Source organism: Platichthys flesus, chromosome 14 (genome assembly GCF_949316205.1).
Source record: "Platichthys flesus chromosome 14, fPlaFle2.1, whole genome shotgun sequence".
In the NCBI taxonomy this organism is placed as follows: domain Eukaryota; kingdom Metazoa; phylum Chordata; class Actinopteri; order Pleuronectiformes; family Pleuronectidae; genus Platichthys; species Platichthys flesus.
Window position 1 is genome coordinate 15,284,573 of NC_084958.1, and position 21,008 is coordinate 15,305,580.

General features: G+C 43.5%; 1 protein-coding gene across 1 annotated transcript in view; it reads right to left on the reverse strand.

Moving 5' to 3' along the window:
* Window positions 1-2,448: 2,448 nt before the first annotated feature.
* The window catches only part of cdh2 (cadherin 2, type 1, N-cadherin (neuronal)), a 59,368-nt gene continuing 40,808 nt past the window's right edge, over window positions 2,449-21,008 (reverse strand). Inside the window, exons 5-16 of the mRNA XM_062404045.1 lie at window positions 19,933-20,088; window positions 18,516-18,660; window positions 18,049-18,221; window positions 16,618-16,755; window positions 15,947-16,132; window positions 14,855-15,108; window positions 13,726-13,868; window positions 12,436-12,669; window positions 11,276-11,509; window positions 10,873-11,012; window positions 6,606-6,770; window positions 2,449-4,022 (exon numbers count right to left, since the gene is read on the reverse strand). Of these exons, the coding sequence (XP_062260029.1) occupies window positions 3,816-4,022; window positions 6,606-6,770; window positions 10,873-11,012; window positions 11,276-11,509; window positions 12,436-12,669; window positions 13,726-13,868; window positions 14,855-15,108; window positions 15,947-16,132; window positions 16,618-16,755; window positions 18,049-18,221; window positions 18,516-18,660; window positions 19,933-20,088 (2,175 nt within the window). The 3' untranslated portion in view covers window positions 2,449-3,815. The remainder of the gene's footprint in view (window positions 4,023-6,605; window positions 6,771-10,872; window positions 11,013-11,275; window positions 11,510-12,435; window positions 12,670-13,725; window positions 13,869-14,854; window positions 15,109-15,946; window positions 16,133-16,617; window positions 16,756-18,048; window positions 18,222-18,515; window positions 18,661-19,932; window positions 20,089-21,008) is intronic.

Here is a 21,008-nt window from a genome sequence, read left to right on the forward strand (position 1 = left end):
CTTGGTTCTGGAGCTCTAATTGGATCACAGACGCCTTCGGACGTATTTCAGGAAGCCACTCAGACAGTTTGAAGAACTGCTGCAACAGCTGGCACCATGGTGTCAACAACGCACAGTTTGACGTGTACGTGTTGGGAGTCGGAAAACTGAAAGCTATAAGTGAAAGCAAAAATTCTGTTGCTGATGTAAAAGCTTGCAGAAAAAAGAAATGTGACCAGTGTGCAAAGGCCTTTAGACTGTTGGCAATGTTTATTATCCTCAGACGAAGCGAGGAGCGAGAGGAGGAGAGCCCCATTTTCGAAATTTCACTGGGCTAACAGCTGCAGTATTGTAGGACAGCCAGGTAAGGACTGGTAGTGATCTTATCTGTCTGCAAGAACATTTTTGTCCCAAATGTCAAAGTATTCTTTTAATGGTGTGAAACTTTCCTCTGAAACAATGTCCTGCTGCGCTGCACAGATTTTAACTGGACCCATCTAAGCTGTGAAAGGACTTTTTCAGACGGTGAGTCATCGACCACATCTGTGTGCTCCCGAGTTCAAAGCAGAGAAAGTACTGAGACGGAGGCTGACTCGGTGTCACTCCTGTATGAGCAAAACAGAGACAAAAGGTAATATGTGAAAAACCAACCATCTGGTTTGAAAACCTCAACGTCAGAGGAAGTGATTTGGTCACTTCACTCGGAGTCAGACTTTTAGTTGCGGATGAAACAACGCCTCAAGGTCGGACCGTTTGTTGTTAAACACTTTATCCGACTGGGATCTGCTAAATTTGAGTGCACAGCTATTCACACTGCAAGATGAAGTGATATACTCAACCTAGAATTTTTCTTAATCTGGCGCCATAACGGGGCCACAACTTAGACAGAGGGAAAGATTATACGTCCAAAAACGTTTCCTGATTTAGTAAGGTCCACATTGAAGTCATGCCTTGTTTAGCTCTATAGGTTTGAGCAAAGCCACACGTCAGTGAATGTATTTTGAAAATTGCATGGAATCACATGGACTTCAAAAAAGATTATAAAACAAAAGTTCTTAACAAACTGTCACATTTATTATCGGTACAGTTTGTAAGTAACTACTAATTTTTTTGGGGTGCACTTCGGGGGCCAATCAGATCCCATCTAGGGACAGTGACCCCCTGGTCCCACCCTTTGGATCTGCCCCTGCTTTAAATAACAGCTCCTGAGCTCATACAGGAGGATGCATGAAAACTTACCAGTGTTGTTAGGAGCTTACAGGATGTGGAAGTGATTAAGCTACACCGATTACACCAGCTGGAAAACAAAAGACTGTACAGTTCACTAGTTCTTCTCTAATAGACCTTCATTTCCTTTTGAGTGAGGACTACGAAGCCAAACTGGCTCCTTTCTAATTTGGTTGAATTAATAAGCCTTGTCCTCGTCTATTCAACTGGGTGCAAGCGGTGGGAAGAAGAGGGGCAGGGGAAGGCTACATACTGGAAACATAATCACTTAATCACCAGCACATATAGTATTCACACAAATACACAGAGGTGAGTCAGTCCTCTTCCATCTTTGAGTCCCAGGACGAGTGCCCCTTGGGTTAGAGGTCCAAGCCCATCCTGACTTCAGCCACTCTCAGGGAAGCTGGCCGTAAAACTGGCCTTTCATTTACCCAGAATGCAGCAGGAGACAGTGTCAGACACATTCAACAGCAGGAAAATGGGACGGATCATTCAGGCGAGGTGTGGCCTCCGGGTACAGAATGCAGGATTCAGGACATGACTGATATATCATCACGTGTTTTTCGGCCCTCATCACCAAAGGCTCTTGAATCTTATTGTCTTAGCAACTTGGTGACATCTTCTCCACACAGGGAGCCTCCTTCTTATCCTGAGATATTTAAATTACACCAGTTTCTACTCTGTTGCAAGCCCAGGTGGTTGCTGTGAATTCTGAGGACATTTTCATGCTGTATTCTGACATGGGCTCACTCTTGGAATTTGACCAGGGGTCTGGCAGGAAAAGTTCAGTTATTATTTGAGTTCTCACCTACTAATCATTTCAGGGGGAAATTCTGAAAGCAGCACAATAGATCTCCACATTACATATCCCACATAGCAGACCGGTGCTGTAGGGATTTTGCGTCTGAGTTTTTGACCTTGAACTGTCTCAGGGACGCCCAGATATCATTAACAGAATGAATGCATTGTTTTCTTCTTTGCCTGCAGGTCCCACAACTTGTCATCCACCAAGCACCAAGTTGTGTGGGCCTGAAGCAGTTTTCTTTTTTTTATAGTCTGTGGAACAACACATAAATAAGCTTAAAAAATGATTTATCCACCCCCTCTGGTTGAATACTGTCCAGTGAACTACAGTTTTTGTTTGAAACTATTGTCCTTTGAGATAAAGTGCACAGTTCGCAGTCTAATTAAGCCTCTGCAATAATTCTGAGTTTGAGCATAGACAAATAAATAAGGAGGCGATTTTAGCTCCAAAGTTATTATTTTATTGGATGGTTGGGGTCAGAGATGTATAATTTGTTTTTCCAGTACACATGTTATCCACAAGGCTGAAGTCCAAAACCTTTTCCAGTCTTAAAGCTGATTTATTAATTAATGTCTAGCATGTCACCCCCCCGCCCCCCCACACACCCCCTTTTTGGTACAAATTCAACAGTTGTGCTGACAAGATCACTACTTTTCCATTTTTATCAGTGGTTTCTTTTTCATGTTTTATACAAAAAACGCTCTTAACTTCTACACATTTAATGTCACCCAGATTTTTTATTATTTTTTCACTTTGTAAATAAATTTGGGAAACAACATTTTTCATTTTTGTCGATAAAAACATGCAAAAAACTTTGAATTTGTTGTCCAAATTATACATTTACAAGTTTGGAACTTTTTGCACTTCTTCATATACTACATCAAAAAGAAAAAAAAGAGATAAAGAAAAAAAAAACATTATGTACACACATCTTTTTACAGTGAAGTAAAACTTGAAAATATCAGATGATGACTAAGGCAAATGAAGTGTACATAGATTAGACCCAAACAGATTTTTTTTTTGTTGTTTTTGTAAAATACTACATCACCTCAAAAAGAAGGAAAAAAAAAACTGCTACAAAAGTATTATTCATAACTCCCTTTATTTGCAACCAGCTGCATAATCTTAATTTTTAGTGAAAAAGTCAAAAGGTCTAGCGTTCTGTACAGTGCTGCTCTTAATTGTTTTTCTCTCCGTCCAACCTCACCCGATGATCCTTCATTTTCTTTGCAGTCTATTTAAATAATCGTCAACAAGCAGGAGCATTGTGTAACCAAAGGAAAAAAAGCATGTAGAAGCATACCAGAGTGTAACATACGTTTGAAATCACTCCAAAAGTCAGTACCATTAAAGCCTTGAACATAAAACTAATCATTTAGATCCAAAAAAAATGTACAAAAAGGCACATTATATCCCAGTGCTTCTGTACTGTGAAATTCAAGTGTAACTGAGCGCATTCAATACCAACAATCCGAGTGGTGACAATCCACCTGTGCTCCCGACCACAGCCGCCGTCACGGGACCACAGCCTATGCCTAAGCTTTCAACAAGCATATGTATGCGTAGACTACAACAATAAGCCTAGGTTGGTAGATTTTGAAAACATTTTTCTGAATCATTGTTTATTTTTTTATTTTTTTTCGTTTTGTTTCTGTCATAGTTCCGTCACTCTCTCTCTCTATCTCTCTCTCTCTCTCTCGGGGGAATATCAGAAGCCGTAGATGTCCATCAACAGGAAATCACTCCTTTTCTTCATTTTTTAGTTTCTTCATCTTTTCATCCTTCACGGAGCGGCTGCGTGTCCTTAGTCATCACTTCCACCGTACATGTCTGCCAGTTTTCTGAAGCGAGGGCCCCAGTCGTTGAGGTAATCGTAGTCCTGGTCGCCCCCGCTGCTGGAGGAGTTGAGGGAACTTAGGGAGCCGGCCGTGGAGCCGCTGCCTTCGTAGTCGAACACGAGCAGGGAGTCGTAGGGAGGAGCGGTGGGGTCGTTGTCTGCCGCCTTGAGTCCCTGTGCAGGAGGAAATAAAAAAACGGCGGTTAGATGGAGGGATTAAGCTGCGAGCCGTCTGTAACGAGGAGCGAGCCATATGAGCGCAGGCTGCCCGCCCCCCCGCTGCTGCACACAAACAGGCTAATCTATCCTTAAAACCAGTCGGAAGCTTCTGCCTCCACTCGTTCAGGAAATCAAGCTTTAGTGTTCCAGCGAGTTTCCTTTGTCTCTCTGTCGGTATTCTCCCGATGTTTCTGGGATGAGGGATTATCCACGTTTTTGATCATAAGCCAAGATTGAGCGTGACCAGCAGCCTCAGATGATTGGAATCATCTCCCCCTCCCCCACTGAACCTTGTGCTCCCCCCTCCCTCTCTTTCTCTTCTAGGCCATTGCACAGATTGTTCAACTCCAGCTCAGTTGTGTTCTATAATCTAGATAGCATTATCTTTAATATTTGATATTTATCTGACCTCAACCTAAACAGTAGCAGAGAGTGAAGGGCTCGACAGCTGCAACAATGAGAGGAGCATGATGCGAGTGTGGGTCTCTTTGTGTTATCTTGAGGCTCATGTGGCTGGTTGGGCAGGAGGGGGGGGGGGGGGGGTCTATTTTGAAGATTGTGCTCGACATGCCCAGAGTCATCCTTATGGACTCGTATTGATTTGCAGCCTTGTTCCTTAACGGGACTCTGGGGATTAACGGATCGCTAATCGAGGGGTTGAGCTGTGATTCGGCCATGAACCACTTTGGATCAACCCACCACCCACCACCCAACATACAATAAGTGAATCAACACAAGTGGTGCAACACAACACATAAGAGAAATGAGACATCAGCTCATTGGGAACTTGTCAAAGATTTATTGTTTCCTCTGCACTGAAATGCTCTCAAATAAAAAAAGATGGATTGAATTTAAGCGCCCGGGCACTTAGCGATCATTTTCCACTTGTTAGCTTTCGCTAAGTATCTGCTCAGGGCTGTGGTGCTGATAATTTGGTGGGAAATATGACAGCTGGATTATTCATTACAATTGCAACCATCGCCCTGCTGGTTATAGCCCCCTTTATCTACAACTAAGACCCCACTGGCAGTTTCATGAGGTTAGTCAATCACAGAACTCAGCTTCATGGTTTCACTATAACCAAGTCACTTGCCGTGCGAGAGACAATAGTTTTTTTGGTACTTGCTGTGTCCTGCAGTTTAATAAAAGATGTGTAATCGAACCCGCTGGTCTTTCTATTCACACGTAACATGGCCGAGGCTGAAATGAGGCACTATGCGAAACTCTGAAAGCAAATCACTTCACTTCAGTGTCCACCTAGGAGCCAACGGGGGTCACGCCGGTTTGGTGTTAATGTATTTAATGCTACCCACCCTCCCCCACCACCTCTGTGGGAACAGACCAGGAGTTGACTAATAGACCTTTGTTTGTCCGACTGTTGGGTTAAAGCACTTATGCAAGCACTATGCTAAATTTTTTTGTCCCTCTAATTTAATTAAGAGCCACAAGCTCCCGTGGGAGTGTACACATTTTGTGATGAAGATCAGACCCCCCTCTCCCTCCCTCCCACCATACTCCCACTCGTCTCTGTCTCCCTGCTCCTCTGGCGGCTCGCCCTTATCAGTTAGGTCAGATTCCAGCTCCATGGGAGTGCCGCTGCGGCCATGACTGAGCTTTAGCGACAGTCAAATCTGGGACTAAAAAGCAGATCAACATTGCCTGGTTGCAGCGAGTGTTTTCTGGGTCAGGATGCTCAGACTTGAAAAGTCCCTGAGGTCTTGCGGGGATATTAAAAATCTAAAGTCCTGTTGGAGGAGGGTGTGCATTTTCCAACTGCTCTGTATTGGACAGGCACAAAAAACATTGAATTTCCCCTCATATCTGCTGGTAAGGCAAGTGCGTTCGGTGTATTCCTGACACACGGCGAGAGTCGACAAAGAGCGGCGCCGGAGTAAAGGGATCTGAGAGCTAGACGGCTGGGGAGCAGAACTAAAAGAGCAAGTTCTAATCTAAAAACATGGGCGCCATCCAAAAACTAGGAGATAACTCCATTTGTAATGCTGTGAAACTCTTGTCTGTTGGAGCCTGTGAAAAATACATGACTGCTCTTTTCATTTTACACTCTCCCTTCATGCTGCAGTCAATGACGGCCTCAGGCAAAGGAGGGCACACTGCACAGTGGCATGCTATGGAAAGCCAATGCATCGCTCCTATCATCTCGTATTTCTACACTGACACGTCTATAACACTATTCTGGAGGAGAGTGGAGAGAAAAACAATTATATCTAAGTGAGTTAGCATCATGTACTTTTCTGACTTAGCACATGTCTGAGAGGATATAGGTGCAATGAGAAAAGTTTCTGCTTTCTGCTGGGAAAAGATGAAAACAATTCTAATAATAATTGATTCAATTTAAAGTAAGTTTTTCTCTCTCTCTCTCTGCAAGGCACCTGTTATTCTCCTTGATACTGAGACAAATTGTTTATTTAGATACAAATTCATCATAAGAAAGTCATTCAACTTGAAAATGAAGAAGACAGCGCTGATCCTCTCCGTTGATTTGTTTTCAGTTTTCAATAAGTGTTTTTTTTTTTTTACCTCATTGATGAAGTCTCCGATGTCTCCAGGGTGGGGTGCTGCTGACCTCATGGGATACTGTGGCTCGGGGTGGAGGGGTCTCTCGTCTAGACGGCGGATTCCCACCGGCTTGATGACATCAGGCTCTATCGTGTCCGGCTGCTGGAGCTGACTGAGATCATAATCCTAGGAAACACACAGACAGATGGGAGTTAGCTGAGTGGTGCGACAAGACTCCAGAACCGGGTGAGATTATTTAAATAGGTAAACATTTCCTGCGCTGCACGGACGGAGTTCAACTGAGTCGAGGAAAGAGTTTTTAAGTTCAGAAAGCGGCGAAGGAGAGCTGAGGGAACACGAGGGAAACTTTAATCTTCTTGTCTGTGAAGCACAAGCCCAGGGACAATTTGACACATTAAACGAGCCAGCACTGTGGGGTTGGGGGGGGGGGGGTCCGGGCTGAGGACCACATCATACGCTGCAGAGTGTTTGTACTTGTGCAGTGTGCTGCAGGAAGGATGTGCAGGCGACTGTTTTGCTCTAATCAATGCCCAGACACGGGATGGTGGATATGCATAAGCCATTGCTAATCCTATTAACATTACCAAGGCAACCTGAATGGCTCGCAGTTTGTGCAAAGTCATGAGCAGGGAAGGAGGAGGAGAGAAGTGCGGGGAGAGAAAAGGAGTTAGGAGGGAGACAGAGGCACGCCGAGCGGAGCTGCATGTCTGGATGGTATCACAGTGACAGCTGATATGATAGAGAAAATGCCATTTGAGAATCAGGGTGTGTGCCTAATAAGCGTGCATGATGGATTGTCCCTCTTTAGAAGATTTTCAGTAATCCATCCATCTCTAATATCCCCCCTTCAAAATTGTCTTTGCTCAGCCGCACATGTACCTACACACAGGCACGTGTACGCTCAATCCCAGCGAAGGGAAAAAAAGAAAATACATAAAAAAAAAAATTAAAAAAAAAAGGCTGCAGACACTCCGATGTAAAAATACATTTCTGAATAAATATAAACCCTGTGATGATGCACCAACAGCCAAGATATACAAACACGGCGAGGCGAGCAGGCACTTGACAAACAACTACTCAGCTCCGCACTAATAAGTATCATCGCAAATCTAAAACAAGCGTGTTGATTATTCATGTGTAATCTGATTTCAGCTGTGATGACAATCACCCTGGGGGCCGTAGCGGCAGAAGAACAACGGTCATGGCGCGGTAACGCCATCCATCATCTCGGGTCCATTTCCGTCTGCCTCCTGTTTGACCCTCGGTGAGGTCGCACACCGGAGGGGTCAGCAGTTGGTGGCGGGAATTGCAACGGAACTGTATAATGGCTGAACTAAGCGGGAAGGTCTAATGACATACCAGCCTCCTTCGGGGGATTGACTCCTCACTGTACACTGGCCGGGTGAAATGGTTGCCTCGGGCACTCATGACCCACATTCAACACGGGAGACTGAACGTTGCTAAGTCTCATACACTTTATCTGTAGTGAGACACAGAGCCATTTCAAAAAAGAGCTGAGTTTATTTATCATCAGGCCACCAGAGTACTGGGAGTCCAAAACCTCTTTTAAGAGATAAGGTTTCTTTTCACTTTTATTTTCATAGTTTATTCCTACTGGTAATAATAACATTATACGCACTAATTTAATTACCGGGACCCGGCAAAGCAGCAGCATCAAAAATAAAAATTCAATAGGGCATGAAATATCATCAGTCATATGATCCCACACGTTTTAAACTAACACTGGTTTATCAAGGACAGGAAACAGAGAACAAGGGAAATGTTTGTTGTGTCCACTGAAGTTTATAAAACGACTAAACTAAGTTAAAGGTAAGTTGTTCTTTGTAATCTTATTTGTTGAAATCCATTTCACGCCCCAGTCGCCACCAATGAATAAAGTCGCCTGAAAACAAAGACCCTCACAGGACTGTAATGAACACGTCCACTTTGGACCAAAAGAGACGATTGGTCGGCGTAGCTGTACAGTTAGTGGATGAGTCACAGAAACGTCGGCTTTGAGCAGTTCCTTGACATAGTTATGAAGACATATTGGTTCCCTTTGCAGTGGGAGATAATAATTCCAAATTCCCAATCTTGCTCTTAATCTAACGTCCAACAGATTAGATGATTTAATAAAAGTGCTTTGAAAGAATAGTTGGACATTTTGGGAAACGTTACAAACCCATTCACTGTCACTGCTGGACACTAGATCAGAAAATGTATTCTATTTGATGTCCGTCTGTGCAACGAAAGTCTGGAGCCAGCAGCCGTTATCTTAGCTTGAAGACAGCGAACAGAGGTATGGGAGGGAAGACTTCCTTCCTTTCGCAGTGTTAGAGAGGTTCACTTCCTCTGACATGAAACCTTTATTCATCTTTAGAGACAAATACATGAGGCACTTATACTCTCTCTATATTGCCGGGCCTCCAAGGTTAACCTGCCTCAAATGATTCTGAGGTCACATGAAGCAGCACATGACTCACACTTTCTCTTTTTCCCTTGCGATCCTGGACACAACGACGTCTCAATTTGTTTTTTTTCCTTTTTGCATTATTTGTACCGAAATCCTCTGAGAGCAGTCAGATCAGCTGTCGCCGTTTGTTGAAATGAGTGCTTCTCAAACCAATACAAACCAGGGCGATGGTGGCAGCCACTAAAATCATATACTTCGAGAGCGCACAGGGGTCTGACACTTCAATTTCCTCCCCGGCGGGGGATAGGAAGAACAGAGGTGGGCAGCATAAAGGCCACATCGCTAGGAAAGTCAGGTCCGTTTTTTACCCAACGCTCACTCCGCCCAATTCTGCAGACAAGACCATTTTCTCCTGGCGCCCTGCCCTCCTCTGCGCCACTCGAAACGGAAGCTTGTTTTCCCTCAATAAATTGCTGCAGCCGCTCTCTTCGCCTTTGCGGAGACTTAGATCAAGCAACACTTTCCTTCACGACACGTTCTGGCCAACAGGTTTGTGCATTCTGTGCGTGAACGTGATGATGTGAATACACAAGCGGCCGCGCTCCCTCTTGCCTAATCACTGGCAGATGTGAAATGGCTTTCCAGTCGTATTGTTACCTTAGACAGAGCTTCATTATTGCGCCACAGCAGATGTCTGTCTCCAAATGACATCAGCTTACCAATTACAGGACTCAGAGGCTAATTTGGCATTGCGCTGGGTCAGGCCGCGGTCTCCTGCTCATTTCGGCTATACCTAAGCCACTGGAGCACTTCAGCCAGCAACAAGAAAATCGCCCATTTGGTATATTACCGCCTTTGTGATGAAATGATTCCGTTATGCTAACAAGGGGTCATTAGGACAATTGAATTTGTGTCTGTATGTGGCTGATCAGTGTAAGGGGATACCGAGATGTGAGTGTATTGATGCCCGTGGCACTGCATTCCTATTCTAGTGTGTGGGTGTGTGTGTCTGAGTGTGGGTTGTGGAATTGGAACCTGTTCCAGTCGAGAAATCATTTCCAATATTTCCAGAACCATGTGTTTGTCTTATTGATCCCAGTTTTTCGATAACTAGTTACTTTCTGAAGAGAAAAAAAAGTCTAACTCTAACAGAATGCATTCTAAGAGTGCAGTATGTCTGCTTGCAGAAAAAGACTAGGCGGTCCTCTTTTTCCTAAAGCTGCTTCTGTTCTACACAAACTGCTACTATGCTGCAAAGATGTGACCTGAACGTCTCTCCCTAACAAAGACCACACACTCGCCTTACGTCACCCTGTCTAAGAAATGTCACTCTCTACTGAGCGTAAGTAGGAAAACACAAAAAATCCGGCTCTTAAATATTTGCACGCAAATGTAAATATTAATTTCTAAATGAGTTAGTTTTAGTTCAATTTTTTATGACTAACACTCAAAACAGGATTCTGAAGTTTGATTGGCAGTGGCCTGGCGAGATAAAAGTAAACACCCACACAACTGTCGACAGATTCTGATTTAAATGTTAAATATCTTGCCTCATACGGCTGAGACATCTCCAAACCAGTGAGCCAAAAATGAAGAAGCACAGACAGACAGACATTGTACAGACATTTACTTTGGCAAAACAAAAAAAGCTTAAGTTGGGAACCTGATGCAGTTTTAAAGGCCTTTTACTTATTAAGACCTTATACAACATATTTGTGTGTTTACCTTTTAAACCGGCTGGGACATTTGCGTGCCTCTCCCTTTCGGGCAGGATGAGACTTATGAGGCTCAATGCTTTGGTCTTAATGGGTTAAAATAAGTCAGTGTTGTGTGTGTTCACTGGGGGATTCTTACCTGATCCTCCTCTCCTCCGCCTTCCTCATCATACTTGAGAATGTTGTCTCTCACATCGTCCTCGGGGTCGATGAGGAGCTGCTTGGCCTGACGCTCCTTGTCGCGGCGTTTCATCCACACAACGAACAGCAGCACGAGAACTGACGGACAGACACAGAGGGAGATCTCGTATTACAAAACATAATAACTTACATATTTTCATACAAATGCAATCGGATCTGACATTTTAGGGCTTGGACGGGGGCCTGATCAAAGGCTATCTTTTTGGTAATCCTACACTAATCTAGTGGTATCTCGGATAATGTTTAGCTGTGTTTATAATCCCTGTGTGAGTGTGTGTGTGTGTGTGTGTGTGTGTGTGTATGTGCGATGTGCTGTTTGAGAGAGCCACTGAGACACTCACTGAGGAGGATGATGATACAGAGGAGGATGGATATGATGGCGCCTGTGCCCAGGCCGGCGGCCATGATGTGCTGCTGGTCGGTGCAGTCGCCGTTGATGTCACACTGGCACACTTTGATCCGCAGGTAGGAGGTGTTGGACATGGGCAGGTTGCCAGAGTCTGTGATGATGATGGGGATCTCGTAGATGCCACTTTCCAGGAAGCCGATCTTCAGGCTCATCTGTGCGTAGTCACCTGAGAGAGAGGGAGAGAGAGAGAGAGAGAGAGAGAGAGAGAGAGAGAGAGAGAGAGAGAGAGAGAGAGAGAGAGAGAGAGAGAACACAAGAGTGAGCGATTGATCTTTGATGGCTCCTTTTCAGAGACGATCAATACGAGGAGGTGAGTGTAGAGATTAAGCAAGTTAATGTGCAACATCATGTTTCCCAGGCAGGTAAGTTTATCAGAGGGTATTAAATCAAAACTCTGAATAGCCGCTTGTGTAAACCATGCTCACAGTAAAATTACACGACACAAAAATGCAGCGCAAATTCCTACCTGGAAGTTGCATCAGCATATCTAATCCAAAACATGGCCAGGATTTAGATTTGGAGCTTATAAATCTACTGAATACCTTTTGATAATGCTGCTTACGCTAAATTCCCCGGCCGCCATAATCCAAATGCCATTATCCCATTAAGATAGATGTATATTCAGTGAATTTCAACTATCTAATAATAACAGTTCTTCCAGCCAGTTATTTTTGCTTGAAATTAGCATAAACAATTAACAAGTGCTTGGGTAGGTTAGCATATTTTAGCACTGTGCATCTCAGCTCTGCCTGACCCCTCTGCAGTTTGACACTGATTTCTGAAGTGTTGCGAACTTTAATTATTGAACAACCGACTGCTGAACATAACATATACTGCTACAGTTTAAACTTTTCTTTCTAATTATTCAATGCCAGAGATTGAAAAAAAAAAAAAAGAGAAGCTGAAGGGGTCATACTCTCGCCTCTCACTTGTTCCCAGTAATGAATACAAATGGAGGCCAGGGTCGGAAAAGATGAAGCAATGTCCTTGACAGGTTATCGAAAGGCATTTCACAGCCTGGGCCTTTTGCTTTAGTTGACAGTATAATCTGAATCTAATGAGTTGCTGATATGAAATCTGTGTTCGTCTTACCACTGATTCTTGTGATGGTCCAGTTTCTCCGGACGTCGGTGGGCCTGTGGGCTAACTCAAAGGCGAAGGGCCCCGCATTGGGGTTAAGGTCTCCGTCCAGTGCGGTGATGTTGATGGCGTTTGGCTCGGGCTTTTCACAGATCTCCGCCTCCTGGGGGAACACCTTGGGAGCGTTGTCGTTGATATCCATCAGGAAGATCTGGAGAGTGCCTGTGCCACTTGCTGGAGGGACTCCTGCACAGACCAACAGATGCATACTTAGATCATACATATTTATTAGGGGGATTTTTTTCCTTTCATTTCATATGGATAGGAATATATACACGATTGGAATTCCAGCTCTCTTTTTTGCACCCATAATAAATTCAACAGGACAAAGCAAGTATGAAGTTTATCCTTTGAGTCGAATGGTAAAAAAAGACCCTCTAAACAGCTATTTACTCTAGCGGGAGAAGAACCATTCAAACTGCATACTGATCTGAGAGTCTAATCTGGAGTGAGGAGGTAGACAGAAAGAGGGAGATATCAGAACATTTGGGTACTAAGTGTGTGTGTGGGTGTGTGAATGTGTGTGCCTAAAGAACGTCTTCCTGACGAAGGACGCAGGACGGGAATACTAAAGCAGACAAACAGAGCCCACTGTCGCTCCTCTCAGGCTCCTCTATGTATTCACTCGGCTAAGAGGCTTTTTTACCATTCAGGCCACGCTCAAAGGAGCTAGTCATCCAATCCTGACCCATTAATGCCGAGAAACCTCTTTAGTGGTAGAGTTTTTAAGCCTATTGGCCTAAGCCATGCTCCGGAGAACAGGGTAAACCTGAACAGAGGTAAATCCCACCAGTGCGAGGAAGAGGTGAATATATCCACATGCTGGATGATGGTTCTGGGATTGCTAGAACATTAACCTTCAGCTAAGGTGGTCATCGTTCCAGACAGGCCAAGTGCCTGGTAAAAGGTTAACCTTCAAGCATGGCGGTTGTCTTTGTGGCTGTAACTGAGGTAGTTATTTTTCTTCCCCCAACAATAACAGTGGGCTTGTTCACTGGCTTTAGGTGAAAAACATCACAGAGGTAGTCTGTGACCTTTCAGATGTAAGCTACATTGGACATCCGCTCGACTTCCTTTTGAAAAGGCAGCATTATCTCCTCCTGAATGCTCTGACCATTATGGCCTGGAATAGAGTGCTTGAGTATCAGCCTAGCTAAAACACCTAGACCCTGTAACAGGGGCATCACAGGACATCAAAAAGGTATATTTGGCAACCGCAGTGCCACTTAAATGGTTACATACCACTGTCAGTGGCCAGGAACGTTGCATTGTATAAACTGTTCTTCACAAAGGACGACTCTCGGTCCAAAACAGCAATTGTTGTGATACGGCCGGTGTTGGGGTCAATCCTCAACCAGCCTGCTGGATCTGAGAGCTTGGAGTATCTGAGGGAAGAGAGGAAAAGGAGGATTTTACTATAATTCATAATCCTTACTTTTCATTTGGGTGTGAGAGTGAGACAGATTAAAAAAAAGCTAATCTAGATGATGGATTTAGTCTCTATTGCCAGTTCGGCATTGCTTTCTTCTCAAAAAGCTTTTTGTTTTTATTTATTTACAGCGAATAAATATTTTAGATTTCATAAATTTTACATAATTATTCTAAAGTTTTGAGAGCAGCCTCTCGGGGGAGACCGAGCTGGCTTGTACTTATCATCAGCTCCAACTAATTTGTAGGACAAACCGTGGAATTACAAAGCAAGAGTATTTCTCATGGACTGTTTTCAGGCAGATAAACTCGTTCGTGGCCAAACAGCTGTGAGGCGAAAAACGCTTGATGATGAAAAGAAGAAAAATGGGAGTCGTTCAACAAGCCTGAGATGGAGACTGCGGCTTCGTGCTACTTCAGCAGAGACGGTGGAGAAAACCGCCAGGATGTAGAGTTATCCTAACACATCATTAAATGATATACGTAGGGCACCGCATGAACAGTAATGCACCCACTAAAGGTTTAATTAAATATTTGATTTAAACATCTGTGTCTTATCTTGAAGAGGGAAACAGCAGTCAATGAAATTATGGATGTTTTCACAACGGAAAGTCTTAGTTGTTTATGTTTGATCACCCATGTGGGCTTTACCTGAACTTCACATTGATTGGTTTGTAGAAGAGCATATAACTGATATTGGCATCTTATCAATTTGGCTATTGTGTTCGCTGCCTTTTTTTGAAGTACATAGAAAAAAAGTTGTATCGTCCCCTCTAAATTAAAAAAAGAATGGAGCAGTTAATTACGTAAATTTGTATTGCTATTGTAATGCTTTTACTACCAGCTAAATAAATATCCTTTTGGTAAAGTTTTCACATCTGTGACCTGGACCTGATTCCTTTTGAAAATATGTAACATTTTAACCAAAATTTGCAGAACCAACCTGATGCTTTGCTGCATGAAGCGATCGGGATCCTGCGCGGTGAAGGTTGTCAGAGTCGACTCTGGCATCATTCCCTCTTCGAGTTTGGTCAGTTTGGGGTTGGGCTCAAAGTAAGGGCTCTCGTTGACATCTATCACTCTGATGGACACAGTGGCGGTGGACTGACGAGGAGAGTGGATGCCTCTGGCCAGAGGGACCTCGTTCCTTGCTTCCACTGTCAGCACATATGTCCTGCTGATTTCATAGTCGATAGGCTGCAGAACAGGAAAAGAGAGAAAACGCTCAGAGTGAATCGCACATCAAAATGCAAAATGGATCTAACCGCATTACGCTTTTCCATTACAAAGACTGGAAGCTGTTTCTTCCTCTGTAGACAGTCAGATTAGATGAAGTGACTGTCTCCTTTTGTGGTCAGTTGAAGGATACACACCATTAAAAGGACTGATGTAAGAATTGTGTAACGGAGTCATTTCCCCTGAAGTGTGTCCTGAATCTTTAACCGGTAACATGGTTTGTATAATGTCAACTCATTTAAAGTTGCACATAATTTCCTCCAACAGGGAGGCTCTGTTTTTGCCTGCATTTGATTGAGAGTTAACAGAATTACGCAAACACTACTAAACTGATTTTCCATGAAATTTTGTGTTGGGGCGGGGCCTGACCCGAGAAGGAACCCATTACACTTCGATACAGATGTTGATCAGGGGGCGGATCCAGGATGTTTCACCCTAGTTTTCTCCCATTATAGTTTTTTAATTTTCTCAGAAAATAATTAATGGATCTTGATGAAAATCAAGGAAGAACCAAGCACCTGTAGGTTGCAGATATTTATGAGGCTGTAGAATTTGTTGCAGATCTAAATAAAAATCTGGACAGGGCTCTTACAACACACTTAGCCTAACTTAGTCAGTTAAACATTGCAAAACCTTCCAAAATCAACAACACGTCACTTGACTACATAAACTTCTTTGACCCTTCAAAAAACTCAGCTGGACAGTTAAATTATTCATTTGTTTTCTTCATCAACAGAGAGCAACATAACTCAGCAGCTCTGAGGGATTAAAGCAGTGGAGTATGAGGAGGAGGCCTCACCTTGACGACCGTCACCAGTCCCTCGTTAGTGGTGGGATCAGTGGGCACAGAGAACCTGCCGGTGGGGTCGCCCCCGGTGATTTTGTAGACAGCGTTCCAGGCCGGTGTGTTGGGCTGGTCCTTGTCCGTCACCGTCAGGTTGGCCACGATGACATTCACACGGTTTTCGGGCACCTCGCCGAAGAACTGCATGAATAAACCATGAACGCGCAGAACAGTGAGCTGTTAGTGATACTGCTGTGGCAGCTGAACGCGCACCGGGCCCTCGCCTTACACGGCACAGCGGGACCAATCTTGAGTAAATAGACATCTGAGGTAACTTATCATGTCGTCATGGTCAACTCATCCCCTGTCCTCCCCTGATAGCACCAACAGGAGCAGGACAAATTTCAGTGATTCGCATACACAGTAAGTGCCTCTTTCACTCGGGCGGACACCCACGTAACTGCATGTGTCAACATTTGTAGGGGGATACACTTTGCACACGGCTGCCTACTTGTATATCTGTATGGATTTGGAAATGCTGGGCAAGCAGAACTAGGTTAAGTGAGCAGAACGGATGGTTCAGTGCATATATCCACATTAGGCTGAAATGGGGGGGGTGAACTTGTGGTATTTTCCTCTCGCTAACATTACGGTGTAGTTGTCTTTCGTATCAATTTCTTTCTTACCGTCTCAGCAGTAAACTCTGGCGGGTTGTCGTTAACGTCGGTGACTCTGATGAGAGCCGTGGCTGTGTTGGAGAGGCCGTACATGGGGTTGCCCTCCATGTCTGTGGCCTGGATGATGAGTGTGTACTGGGGCACTTTCTGGAGGGGAGGGGAAGAGAAGAAATGAAAGGATTAAAACACACTTTCTCTGTGGACTGGTGCAGCCATTTGTTACTGTTATGTTATTTTGAGCCCTCTTTGTTCATGCAGATGAGGACAGACAAAAGATTAGACACACTCTTTATCATGATATATTTTTTTTTACAAATCATCCACAAACTATAAATGACCACAAGGTTAAATAAACACCTCTCTGAGTCAGTGTCAACAAGCTCCATGAAGATTTATTTCTAGAATTACAGCTCACTTTAGCCTCCCTGATACACTGGTAACTCCATGTGCATTATTATTTATGTTTTCAACTAAAAGGCAACAAATCTGAACTGGATAGGTTATTAATTATAATGACTCATGACGGCCTTTTATATAAATCAGATTTATTCCCTATGGGGACGTATGGGTTTGTGGGTAGATGTGTGAAACTCACACCTCTGCCACATACACACCATCATGAAGCCAACAAATGACTCTTTTCACATTAAAAGCCACTCAGGTGACGGACCAGTTGCTAGGTAATGAGAGCCGGGCAAATTACTTTCATGGTGGCAACTGGCAGACATAAAACTGCGCCCCCAGGGTGGAAGTGATTGAACAGCCACCTAGCCAGATTGCCCTCCCTAGGATTGCACCAACTGGCTCCGGCATTCTATATTATTTTATTTATTTTCCCAAATAGCCGTGCGATCCAATTAAATGAAAGAGGGGTCGCTTTCGCAGCTCGGGAAAGGCGAGAAAGAAAAATGCAAGTAAAGCTTCTGCTTTAGAGGAAAAAAAGGCGAGAATGAGGGAAGGGACATTTAGCCGCTCGGTGATGCACGCTGCCTCCTTGTAAGAGTAAATATGTGTGAAAGAGCCAAGTCCATTTCTACTTCTCATTTAGTTTCTAATCTGCTAAATTCCCTTTCACTTTAGCTCATTAGTTCTCAGATAGTCTGAATATCAGCAACGATACTCAAGCTGTGTTTTGTCGTCATATAAAACATGCGCCGGGTATTTATGTAAACATGGGAAATTGTCGTGCTGATGTACAACAAGCAGCAAATGCAAGACAGAAAAACGATTTGATATAATGGATGGAAGGTTTCACTTCAAATGCAAATTGAAGTTTTTAATAATAAGTCTGCATTCATAAACACTGAGGGGAGTGGAGTGCTAACACCAACAGAGCAATATGACAGCAAGAGAAAGAGAGCAGATGTAGAGGAACGTAAAGAGAGAAGGAATGAAGGACGGCGACAACAAGAAAGGACAGAAAGAAACGGTGCGAGTCACCTCTCGGTCCAGGCCCGCCGCCACCGTAATGATGCCTCCTGTTTTGTTGTTGATGGTGAACATATTGGACGTCGGACTCTCTGGATTCTGAGACAGGATCTTGTAGCGCAGCATCCCGTTGTTCGTTTTGGGGTCGTCTTTATCGATAGATGTTACCGTCATAACAAATGTTCCTATGGGATGGAAAGACAGAGAACACATGTAAATACTAGGATCTTTTTTTTTACTGAGAGCTGTTTTATTTTGTTTTGTAATTTCGAGATCAGATTGTTCTTTCTTGTGATCTTTTAAAAACACCTAGACTTTATGCGGAAGAAGCCAAGTTAACAAAATGGCCGCCCCAGGAATGCCGTCGATGCTGTTTGATCTGCTAATGCTGTGTCAACACGTGGAGGTGGAGGCTCAGACTGCAGCCAATCGTTTGCTCATGCCGTGTGGTGCTGTGCTCGGCCTTTAGTATATATTACCTGGCTTGGAACCCTCTGGAACACTGCCGTTCCAGATCTGATGGGTGAACTCGGGTCTGTTGTCGTTCATGTCGATCACATTGATCACAATGTCGATAGGGTTTTCTACTTGGTTGCCGTTGAGGTCCACTGCATGAGCTCTCAGCTGGAGGACAACACAAACACAACTGGAGTGTTAACTGTGCAAACAAATATACTGGGAGAAACCACTCACTGAACAGCGCCCATTTCAATTCTGTGATTGTTAACCCCACAGAACATCATTCAAATATTCCAATGTGCTGAACGTGGAAAGAAAAAGAGCAAAAGTTCAGAAAAACACTCTGTTTTCAAACCAGTGTGACCAAAAGAGGAATTCTCTTTGTAAAAAAAGATTTTCCTACATCTGGCTCTTGCACGCTAAGAAGAAAAGACAAACAGTGATCAGATTCAGTCTGATACCTGACAGAGTCCAAAACAGCAAAAACATTTTAGCTGCATTTTTATGTTTGTCTCTTGAAACAGATACACTCTGATTTTATTCACCACTGTTGCCTAACACAAGGTCAGCAATGACTCAGCTCTGTTTTACAAAAACAACTCTGATGTGCCGGATCTTTCTGCACTTCAAGTGTGTGTGTTTTTTCCTGCATAAGTGCAAGTTGAGGACTCGTGTGCTGGAATAAATACAACTAATACATTGAAGAATATGTTGAAAATCTACGGTATAAAATCACATGCCAGTGCATGTTTGGTTTACGGTGTTTTTCCAGTGTATAAATGAATCTATTCTTGCAGTGTCAAGTGCATGCTGCAAAATCTATTGACGGAATTAAAGGAAATAGACGTTGGGGAACTTACATATCGACATACTCCAGTAACACAATACTGAGCTGCGTCTGTACTTCTCTCCAGTTTACAGTTCACATCCGCCTTAATCTGTGGAGCTTCTTTGTCTCGTGGCCTTCAAAGATAGCTTAAGTATTGTCTACTAAAACCACACCTTAGCTAGAACTCTGACGTCTACCAGTTTTATTTTTATAAATATATGGCTTTAGAATTTAAAAACCGTAGAAGTGTAAAGACAATAGCACTAATGAATAAAGCAGCTCTAGAACCTCTAGCTGGGGTTCTCGCAATGTGTCTAACACAGACACACACACAGACACATATACACACAATTCACACAAAACCATCATGTTAAATCCTTTAAATTCTCAGACGGATCAGTCAGACTTCCTGGGAGACCCTGGCCTTGATTGAGTCTGAGGAGGCCATTTAAGCTACACATGACCGTTGAGCACATGCCAACTGGCAGGAATGTCAAACCCTGCCAGGGAACAAGCATTTCTCTAGATAAACTAGGCAGGAAAAATCATTAGCACATTATAAGGATTCTTTGAAAATAAAAAATAAAACTATTGTGTGTGTGACTTACGTGGAAGTTGGAGATGTGCTCCCGATCCAGGGGCTTGTTGACTGACAGCTCCCCCGAGATGGGGTCGATGATGAAGATGCCGGTTGGGGGCTGGTCGGCTCCGGGGCCTGTCACACTGTATCTGAGGGAGCGGTTCTTGTCATTGTCCGACCGAATCTGTTTGAGATGAGAACTTGTTAGCTGACACTTCTCAACAGTCTGCCATCATTTTTTTGTATATTTTAATCACGAAAACATAAACAAATCTTTTGATTCGGAATAATTAAATTAGTTGATACAAAAATATACATACAATACATAATGGTCACAGTGTATCACAGTTACATTATTATTTTCTAATTATCAATTGATTTTCTAGCAACCTCTTTCAATTAATTTCTCTTTCTGATCATCAGTCAAAACCAATCGTTTCTCATTTCTAATAATAATTAAGAAAAGCAAATATAACAAGCTATAAATTCAATTATTTATTAAATTAGCCGATAATTGCCCGTAGATTGACTCATTTATCAGCTAATCATTTCAGCACTGGTTTAACAGTAGGTAAAAAGAATGCAAATTAAGAGTGTGTGTGAGTATTGAAGTTCTGTCTCTGCCGAGCTGTCTATCCTGTTTGCAATGTAAGCTGAGACCCTCTGTGCATACAGCCCAGATCCATGCTGAGCAAACAAAGAATTTTGTCCGTCTGATAACAACCACCAAGTCCCAGGAACATCCCTTTCTAATATGGTCGGGTTTAATATAAAAACGCCATGTACAGGAAGGGGCGCTCAATAAGGAAGTCATCTTAATTTGCTGAAAGGGGATCTACTTCTTCTTGACCGTCCCTCGTATTGTGTGTCCTCTGTCAGCCGCCCACACATGGGCCCGACTCGAGAGTTGTTGTAAATGACCTGGGCTGTGTGCGTCCTTGAGCCATGATAAAATGTATATGATATCTGGACAGGCAACCAAGGAGCAGCTGCACTCGTGAGCACTTCAGATTTGTCTGTGCTTCTAAATAATATGTTACATCGGTACCGACTGGCCCCTGAAACAAGAGATAAATAATACAGTGTAAGAAAAGAGGCCCGACC